Source organism: Falco naumanni, chromosome 7, assembly GCF_017639655.2.
Source record: "Falco naumanni isolate bFalNau1 chromosome 7, bFalNau1.pat, whole genome shotgun sequence".
NCBI classification, from domain to species: Eukaryota; Metazoa; Chordata; class Aves; order Falconiformes; family Falconidae; genus Falco; species Falco naumanni.
Genome location: NC_054060.1, coordinates 54,871,779 through 54,882,616, shown reverse-complemented (window position 1 = coordinate 54,882,616; position 10,838 = coordinate 54,871,779). Strand labels below are relative to the sequence as shown.

The 10,838-nt window shown below is 36.3% G+C and overlaps 1 protein-coding gene across 1 annotated transcript in view; it reads left to right on the top strand.

The window, feature by feature from the left end:
• The first annotated feature begins 249 nt into the window (after window positions 1-249).
• The window catches only part of RYR3 (ryanodine receptor 3), a 234,903-nt gene continuing 224,314 nt past the window's right edge, over window positions 250-10,838 (top strand). Inside the window, exon 1 of the mRNA XM_040601263.1 lies at window positions 250-395. Coding sequence (XP_040457197.1) covers window positions 345-395 — 51 coding nt within the window. The 5' untranslated portion in view covers window positions 250-344. The remainder of the gene's footprint in view (window positions 396-10,838) is intronic.

The following is a 10,838-nucleotide window of genomic DNA, read 5'->3' as shown; positions in this document are numbered from 1 at the left end:
TGCTCTTTTGACTAGACAATATGTGGTGGAAAAATAATCAACACCTAGTGATGCACCTAATGCTTTCTGCAATACCTTACCAGTAGGGTTTTTTTGCCTCTAGGGTAGAGAGAAAAGGAAGAGAATTGCTTGCTATGAGCTGGAAAAGCAGCGCAGTTGGCTCTGGCAGTGAGGGGGTTGACTGACAGTCTGCAGTGCAGTGGAGTTAGCTGAGCTCCCTATATGGCTGTGGATTAGCTATATGCTAATACTGATAGGAGAAGAGGAGCTCTACGGGGCTGAGCGCAGTGAGCTGACGGTGGAGGCGATCAGAGAGTCTCAGCAGAGCTGACTCCTCAAGAGCCATGGCTGAAGGGGGTGAAGGAGGGGAAGATGAAATACAATTCCTACGAACTGTAAGTATCTGCTTTTTATAGGTCATGCAGTACATGGTTTTATGTCTCATTTCTATTCCTTTTCTGTTGTATTAAAAATAAAGTGTTATTTCTGTGCTGCACTTTGCCAAGTGGGAGAATTGATTTTGTCAGTGGAAAAAAAATAAAGCAAGAATATGAGCTTTAATAGCATCAGGCAGTCTCAGTGTGTTCTTCCTTGAATCTGCTCAATAGCCAGTTTGGTATAAGGAGACCTATTTCCGCTGTAATCCCCTGTGTTTGAAGTGTCCTCATCAACTTTGTACTTGGGTTTCTAAATGTAGCATGCCAAATATCTGCCCTCTGAAACTTCTGTCTAGGTTAGATTTCACTGACATTAACAGAAGCTTTGCAAATAGGAGAGCCTTAAAATGATGAATAAACCAAGCAAGCCCTTGATGACCTCTTCAGATAAACATGTATGCAGACGCACACTTGTGTATAGGGAATACCAACAGATGTTGAAGTCGGGGCTCTGCAAGTGTTTGGGTTCTTTATCTGCTTAAAAGAAGTTTATTTTAGAAGGAGATAAGGATTTCTTTGGGAAGGGGTGTTAATTAGTGAAATAGCCTTCACTTGGTATAATTTCTTATAAAAAGCCCTCACACCATTCTTTCCTAAGGCTTTACACAAACCTAGTATGACAATCAATTTAGACTTTTAAGCAATTAGTGTTCATGCATTAATTTTTGGGAAGAGGATAAGATCCTTTTCATGTGTCATCTTGTGTATCTCATTATTTTTACTTTACATGACTAAGAGTGTGTTGTTGTGTAACTAGCATGAAAAAAATGCTGTTGATGTGTGTATTGCCTCCTCTTTCCATACTATCTTTACTTCACCTTTATCACAAATAATGTTCCAGAAACTGTCTCCTCTAGAGCTGATACAACTTTAAAAAGATGTCTCTAAAATAAAACATGTTAAGTGCCCAAAGCAGGAAATTACAAGTCTGATTTCTGGGATGCTGGGAATATTTATTTCTGGGAATTAAAGGTTGGAGAGTGGTGATGGCTGCTGCTGCTTATGTAAATTGTTTAGGTGTGATGAAGTGTCATGAGCATTTTCAAGCTTGGAAGAATTTCACAGGGGTAGGGAAATGGCTAATCACAGTGAAGTATCCTTTCCAAAATCCCCTCCACTTTTTTGAGGTATCTCTAATACATAGTTTTATATTACTCTGCCTTTAGGAGAAGGTGTTTTTATTCAAGACTGGGGCTTTAAACGAATGTCCCTCATCCTTTTACCTTGATTAAACAGTCTTTATCAGTGATGAAGTGAGAAGCTTTGCCTATTCATGGATAGTCTGTGTGTGCTACATGAGATGGCAATTTCTGCTGCTGTGACCCATTCTCATGCTAGAAGAACTCCACTGCACCTCTTTCCAACGGGTAAAATAAAGTGCTAAATAGAGATGGGGGCCAAAAATGGAAACAGCAAAAGTGAAACTATGCAGAAGCATTCCTTCTACTTGGTGTTAGGAAATCTTATACAGTGAAGAAATGGACTAGATTTGTCATGGCTATCAGTTACTGTTGTCTCCGCTCCACTATAACTTCCTTCACCTTTGTGGAGAAGGGATGGATCAATTGTTGTCAATATCTCAATATAATGAGAAAGGAACCATTTATTAGGTACCAAGTGCTATGGTGACGTAAGCCTTCAGTACTAATTACTTACAGCTTTTATTGCTGCCTAAACGCTGTTTGTACATAGAACCACGAAGTACAGTAGCCCTTTAGAACTCTTCCAGTGAAATTGTTGATCAATCAGGATCTTCTTGAGATTAAAATGTTTTCTGGGAATTTGGATTGCTAGTGAATGTTTCCCAGGTTTGTGTAGCTGAATCTTCCTTTGAAATTGTTGATCTCTGTATTCTTATTTTTGAGGCTCTAGACAGAAGTGCTCTAGGATATTTTAGGCTCTCAGAGATAAATTTCTTAATGTATAAATTAAGATTAGACCTCTTTTGATCCAAAAGTATGCTACAGTATTTTTTGAAAGAGCAAGCAAGTGAATTAACGCTTAAAAGTATTGTAAAATTAGGTTTTGCTTCCTTAAAGAGAAAACTTCCTTTTGTCCCTCATTTTTTTTGGTTGTGATGATTTTTTTTTCCCTGGATCTAAGTTTTTGTATAGTTTTGTGCATAATTCATTAACACATAAAAATGATACCTGTATTTCTTTCTAGGGAGCAGCAAACTTGTGGACATATTTATAAACTTTCATGGAAAGCTTTTCACTATCTCTTTCTGTTACAAGACAATGCTCATACTTGATTGATTTGGCATCAGTGGGAATGACAAAAGCCTTAAGAACAAATTTCAGAGAGGAGAGGACAGTAACACTTTCATTGTCATCATTGCTGTAGTAGTAGTAGGTCTTAAGTACTTGTTTCAAGTAAGTCCCAGTTCTTGTGTGAAGTTTTTATGTGCAATGATAGCATTTAAAGGAAGATGTTACTTATACAGTTGTGAAAATTTTCATAAGCAGTAATCAATTTAATAAGAGTCTTTGTCTTTAATTAGGAATTGTTTAACTTGGACGGGGAGCTCAAGGACAACTTTAATGAGCAGGTGGTGTTTGTCCTGAGCCCCCAGAATGAGCAAGATATGAGCAGGACCATCCAGACAATGTATTGTGCACAGCTGTGGCATTACAGTAACTACCACACTCAGGTGTCTGGCCAACATCCCTGGTGTGTGTGAACCTTACAAATAATGAGATAGTGCATGCCTGCACTTAGCCTAAACTTAAAAGTTTACATATGCTTGGTATGTAAACTATTCTTGTTTTTCACTGAGTATAAAGGTGGGCGAGCTCCTGGGACTGGGCCAGAAGCCTCACCTATGGGTTAATACATTGAATAGGAATTTTCCCAATTACCAAGAGACTCCTGGTGCCAGCTGCAATGGGCTTCCCAGCTGAAGTGTGGGCCTGGATGATGTTAAGGTGGTAACTGGTCATGTATCCTTTTCTTAGTCTCTGTAATGCTTCGCAGTAATGATTTGATGCTTTGCTCCTATTGCTCTTTTATTATATTGTGCATAATAGCTAGTACTGTTTCATTTTATCATATTGCATGCTATTTTCCTTTATTAAATTGTAATATATTAAACTGCATTTATTCTTATATTTGGTTTGGAATTAATTTTTGCTTGGTATCCAGTCAATCAGCAAAACTGTAATTTAATTTCGTATTTTTTCCCTGACTTGTAAGTTCAGTATGAATATAAATAAATATATAAATACACATTTGTTTTTTTTCTCAAACTACTACCTTGCTGCTGTGTCTTTGTTATGAAATCTTTGATATTTTGTTTCTGTAATAATGCTTGGAATTGTTTCTTTAGTTTTCTTGTTAGTGGCCTTCATCTGCATTTGACTTGGATATTCAGTGTATGTGTGCTTACTTGCATGACGTGCATGGAAGGGAGAAGGAAAGTGCTTGTCACGTGTAATATGCAATACTGCTATCTCTTTGTTTCCTTTTCTGGTAAAATTTGTTCTTTAGATGACTTCTCCCCTATTGTTTGTTTGTTATGCCTGCTCAAGGTATGATTATATGAGAAATTAATGAAAGTAACATTTATGCAGCATTAGGTGAGAACACGTAAGTTAACCTGTGCTGTTTTGAGGTGACATGCTGAGGGATATCCAGGGAACCCTGTTGCCCTTGGCAATGAGGATGAGTGTAAAGCATTGTTATTCGAGCCTTTCCTAGCTACTGGGACTTTAGTAGTGTGACAAACTGACAAAGTCCTTTCCTCTCGGGAAATTATTCCCATGTTCTCTGTCATTCCCACTGCTGCTGAATTAATCAAATAGGAGGTGATGCCATAGAGCAGATAGCAAGTGACTACATAGGTATTTCTGATGGAAGGAAACAAAAGCTAACAGAGCATATGACTGGGGAGAGGTGTATGTGCTGGGGGAAGTCGCAACCCTGCCCAAAAAAAGTGAGCAGTTTAAATGTACTTGTAATGAAGCATATAAAAGTTGTTTACTGTTTTAGAGTCCAAATTATGGTGGTAACAATACTTAATAGGAATATTGCTTTGTTATTTTTTGTGGAAATTCATCATATTAATGGAAAGTGTTTCCACTTATTTTAATACAAATAAACTATTTTTTTTTTTTTTTTTTTGGAGACAGCTCATAACACATTAGTCAAGAAAGTTTGGCCTTGTTTTCTATGGATCTGAACAGAGTGTGTGTTTGTGTGTATGGGTATTAGTGTGTGTATGCCTTTGTGCATGTGTCTGTGTATGCGTGCTTCTTTCCCCGACTGCTTACAAATTAATTTCTCTGAGTGACAATCGATTAGCAATTGATTCTTCTTTGACTTTTGCTGCTTTAACAGCTTGTCTCAGTGACCTAATTTTAAGTATTCTGATAAACCCCTTTAATTACTATCTAAAAATTTACACATAGGAGTGGGAAATTGTTTTCTGTCACAGACTGAGTGTAATTATCTGTTACACTTAAATAGCAAAGTACTGTTGTTACAAAGTCCTAGATTAGAATATTTGGATTTAATTTTTTCAAGACCTAGTCCATGTACATAGTTTTACACAATGAGTGCACAGATACTTTTTCAGGTATGGTTTTGATCGTTTGTGTGTTAAATTGCTGCTCAGAGGCAAGACAGTTGGGTGGCTCATACACATGTATATGTAGGTACACTTTCCTATCTATATTGCTTGAAAAATAGCTTTTCTACTATCCAGATGTTACAGATGAGATGGGAATTTATCTCAGTTTTACAATATGAACTGTTGGATATAGCATGAGTTAGATTTTCTTTCTTTCCAATCATTATCAATCTGTTGCTAAATATAAAAAGTAATTATATCATGCCTTTCAAAATTATTTTAGGAGTTGTACTCCCCAGGATTAGCGTGGAATAAAACCAGTTCTTCTTTAGATGCTCTTAATAAATGGTGTTTTATCAAATCTGTGTCCCTAGTGGTGTAAGCCTAGTGATAACAAAGAATGTGTGAAGTGGGAACATTAAAATAATTAATCCTTAATCCAACTTAATATCTAATAGTTATGCTACTAACTGCATGCTGATATTCTGTAGCACACATCTGTGTGGCTTGATTCCATAAAGTACAAATATCTGCTATATAATGCTCACTGGATAAATACCTGCAATATAGAAAATTATATGTAGTAAAAGTCAAGTAAAACCCAAGGAACACCTCAAGATCAAATCGGTGGAATTTTCCTGAAGCCCCTTTTAAGGCAGCTGGCACAGCTTCTGCATGCTTCTTGTATAGCTGAGTGTGTTCCATGGTATTGTTTTCAAATTAATTAGGACATTTTGTCTGTTGTCGCTGAAATGTACTGCAACTCATGATACAACAGCTGTCCACTAGTCAGTCAATTCCTTTCAGCATAAAGAAAGAAAGAATAATGTTACATAAAACTTGAGTTGCTTCTGAGATCCGGTGTGTACGAGGAGCTTCAGTGATTTTTGAATTAAATTGTTATGTATCTGTGTATCTATTTATCTCTGTGCATTAAATCTCCCCCTTCTGATCCTATTGGCACAATTTTTAACAATTGTATAGCAGTCTGTACTTTTAAGTCCTCTAAGAAGAAGAACAAAAACTGCACAACAAACTAAACCAAATGCTCTGTGTCTTCCACTCCATTTAAAAAAAAAAAAAGTCTTTCAAATAGTTTTTTTTTTTTTCTTTTTAAAACTCAGGCTATCACCAGTATAGCTACTTGCAATCACTTTTCTTGACTTCTTTTCCTTGCTCCTACCATGGAAATCATACTTAACTTTATGAATTTATCCTGGGTTAAGTTTCTTAGAGCTTGTAATGTCTTTCTTCGTAAGTAATGTTGCTCTCTTTGTTTTCACCTATTGAACTGCCGCTTTTACTCCCTGCATGTGTTTTCAACTTTATGAATAGGTTTTCCCTGTTTGTCACTATATGCAAAACTATAAGTTTGTTCTTTGCCTAGGACTATTCCTTGCTGAAGATCTAGGTAATATTATAAGATTTACAATATGACAAATTTTCTAGTGCGTCATATGCTGTAGTATGCTGTGTTTTTTTCTGATGAAATAAAGATCTTCTGCAATTAATTGCAACTTCTTTTCAAGGCAGAATTTTAAGTAAATGCTCTACTGTCCTATAAACACAACAGCCATGCCTTCAGACTGTATAGTGTGTCTGTTTTTTAGCTATGGACACACTGGTGTAGTGGTTTGATCTCTATATCAGAGTCATTCAATTAATTTGTAGCAATTTCTCTTTTGGAGTGAAATAATCTCATTTAAGTGGGTATTTCAGGCTCCTGGTAAGGAAGAGTTCTTTAGGAAAATTGCACTATGCTTAGGTGAAAAGGGGAAACACTTAAGTGGTTTGGTATGTTTAATACAATGAAAGTAGTTTGAAGTTTATTTATTGGTTGGAATTGTATAGCTGCTGTGGAGAAGAGGGGAAAGCCTCCTATAAGCCTGATAGAGCCACAAATGCATTATAATTTCATAGAACTTAACATAATTTTTCTTGATATAATTGAGTCTTATCTCTGAGTTAAGATCTTGAGGTCTGTTCCCAGTTTGTGGTACATATACAGAATGAATTGAATGTTTATGCTGCCAAAAGCTTGCAATTAAAATAACAGGAAAGATAATAGAGGAAAGCAAAAAGGGAATATGAGAAGGCAGTGAAATGATATCCAACATGTTAGGTAGTAATTTTTCTGTTCTAGTTACAGAAACAATTATAACATAGATTGAATGGTGTCATGAGGAAAAAACCACTTGCTTTAATAAATATTCTGGAAAAATGCATTTTCTAGGTGATAGTGTATTGAAAGACTATATCCAGTAAAGGGAGGCAGAAAGGAGAAAAGGTAAATAGAATTTTTGAAGATACAACAGGTGGACAATGAAGACTTGCATCTTGATTACTCAGAGGTGTAGTTGAGTTAGGGACACACTTCTAAAGGTCCTGATGTTACAGGCTGCTGTTGGAGATGGTACATTGCTTGATCTGTTTCCCTGAATCTATAGAACAGCCTGTAAACCTAGATTTTCCAACAAGGATGTAGAGCAATAATGTTCAGAGATATATTGTACACTGCATGTTGTATTATATGTAATTATAGTACATGCATGTATGATACATGTATACATACATGTCATATGATATATGTATATATCCCACAAATAAGTATGGGATTTGTGTAATGAGTTGTACTTCTGCCAGCTGATTCATATTGGCCCAGTCTACACCAGTTAAAAACAAAGCAACATTGCACTACATGAACTCAGCAGTGTGCTTTGCAACTGTTTGTTTCTACAGCTTAAATTAAAAAAATTGCTATTTCAAAAAGTAATCAGTTTATGTATTAAAATATATTATAAATACAATGTATTGTTACAAAATGCTTGTAAGATTGAATACAGTCGTGATAGATTTAACTCCTAGGATAGAACTAACTCCTTGTCAGTTTTTTTCTTTTTTTTTTTTTTTTTAAACAATCAAACAAAACTCCTCAATCTCATCTTAGAATGTTAGTGAATTAAAAGCCTTTTTGATAGGATTTGTGACCATGCAATAATCCTAAACAAATACTCCAAGCATACATTTCCTTATTTCCCCCTAGCCCCACCAGTGGCTGTTGGGGGATTTGTCTTGTGCTCAGGCTCTGCTGTTTGGTGTCTGAAGGGGGATTAATATCTTTGGTAATAAACAGTGAGTTTGCTAGTGATGTTCCCACATTTTTATAGAATGCAGCAAGTGGATTGCCTGATCTGTGTGCCTCTTTACTAATCCCCTGCCATGCTAACTGGATGTGATTCATATTGAAATCCAGCTGTGCATATTGCTTCTTTCTCAGTTCCCATGGCAGTGCTGTGACCACACATCTAAATGCTGCCAGGTGCATTAGATACAGATTCCAAAAATTACAACAGGGTTGTGGGCAGGGAGGAGAAGAAAAATAAATTTGGCACACAGTTATTTAGAATATATTGAGGTCAATCACAGGACACTATTTTAAAGTCATGTATTTCTTGACTTTGTTCATGAAACACATATTTTCCCAAATGGCACATAATAACAGTGCAGATACATAATAAGCACAGACTTAGACAGTAAAATTTTCATCTCCATTTAAGAAAACAATAGCTAACGTAAACACACTTTAAAAGATTCTGAAATAAACTGAAATATTCATTGATGCATACATTTATGCCTCATGTTTTATTTGCTCAATTTAGAAACTTTAACATTCTGTTTAATATCATTAGAAGTCACCAGACCATTCCATATGTAGTGATTTTGGTGCTGAAAGATTTAAAATTGTGCACCAGGCACTACTTTAAAAGTATGTGTGTTGTTCTAATTGCAGAAGATGTTTTGCTCCTAAAAACATACTTGTGTAACTTTTGGAATCTTATTTTTTGGAAAGTTACAGTAATTTTCTGAAGCACAACCGGCAAATAAGTGACATCCTCGGAGTGTGTCTAAAGTAGTTCAAGATCAGGATATGTATAGGGATTATAAAAATCTACAGGAGAGTTCTGCCCCCCTACCCTGATCTGCTTCTGGTAGTGTCTCACGTGCAGTATGATGTATACATACATGTGTTGGTCAGCCATTGCACACCTGCTGTCAGTCAACTCTTGGTCTTAACAGATGTGGATAAGCTGTAAATAGGAGCTGCTGGCTAGTCTGTTGATCAGGTAACCTCTCTTTTCCTGTTCCCTCTTTTGGCATGTCATGTCTATAGTGAGAAGTGGCAGCTTCAATCAGTAGAAGCAATGGCAGAGGCAACAGCAACATAAGGTGAAAGATTCAATAGTAACATCAGGTTTGCTCCTTCTACTGGGCTTTTATCCAAATAAGCAAGTGCTAGTTCCTCAGTAAGACGAGTAGTCAGCACATGTCTCGGCTATTTTTAGCCCACAACAAACATGTCTGTCAATCTTGAGCATTTCAGCTACTTCAGCACTCAACCAGGTTCTCCAATGCCTTGTATCAGAAATCCAATTTCCCTTGACCCAATTGCAACAACTTGAATTCTCTTCAATAACAATATGGTACAAAAGAACAGCAACTTAAATAAAATCCTTTACAAATTAATTGTATGAACAATAGAATTTCAACTCAGAAACTTGAAACAGCAGCTTAGCAGAAGATGCAGAACTAATTTAAAACACTGAAGTTTTAACATGCTTTCAAACTGCATCAGCAATACTATGTACAAACAGGAGTACAAGGATCATCAAGCTTAGAATATATAATAAAGTGCCTCAGATGATTCACTAAATTGTTTAAAGCCAAATGACTTCCATCTCCCAAGGCTCCCTCTGAAGTTCATTGACTGCACTGTCTCAACTTTTCCGTATATGGAAAATGCCCAGAGGACCTAGTACATATTAAAGACACAATGTCAGTAGTTTGTCGAACTCAGAAGCTCTTTGATAATGTATAGAAATGTTGATACAGTCAATTAACATTTTGGTTAAAGAAAAATAAAAAATACTAACACACCCACACCCCCCACACCCCACCCCAAACTCAGTATTGTATTCCAAGTTAGTAATGTAACCTTCTAAAATGCATATCTATTTCTGTTGCACTTCCCAAAAGATCAGAATCAACAGAGTTTATAGTTCCTATGTTGCCAAAGCTGGGAAAGGTAGACTTCAGAATTTTGAAGACCTCAGTCTGAGCTTGTATGCCATGCCTGCCTTTGTTGTTACCAGGTAAACTTTTCATGAAGAACATTGACAGGACAAAAGATTCCTTGCTGCATACGTGTTGACAATCACAGGAAAAAGTGCTAATAACGGATAAATAAGATTTGATTTCCTGATCAGTCACTATCTGTGGGACTTAAATAGTGATTGTGTTAATAATGTGCACCAAACCTTCATCTAAGACTGCATATTTTCCTTTATGTGCTGTTTACACACCTTAGAATTAATAAGGAGTGAGGTTTTTAAAATGTATGGAACAATATTAGCTTTTTAATTTGCAGACCCTAATCTTTTTCTGTGAGTTGTGAGTTGCTGTAGAGTGAATTTAAGACTCCTTACTTGCTTTCTTAGTAAGATTATGCAGAACTTTCGGAAATAGTCCTGCCTGTATAATGTGGGATTTGGCCTTCATTGTCTTCATTTATTTCAGTTACTTTGTTACCATGCCTGGAAATAGTTGTAGGTAATCTGGTATAGGTGAAGTTGCAGGGAGTGGCTGATGCTGACTAGCACTTTTGATGGCTGAATCACCCAGGTGTTTCAATCGGTATGTTAGAAGCATTGTTTTCAACTATTTTTTTTTTAGCACAATGTAACTAACGTGTGAGTGCAAAGCTTTCAAAATATCAAGAGTTTTTTCTACTTGCTAGACTGGATCTTAGGTAACTGTCTTGGGTAAGATTAAAT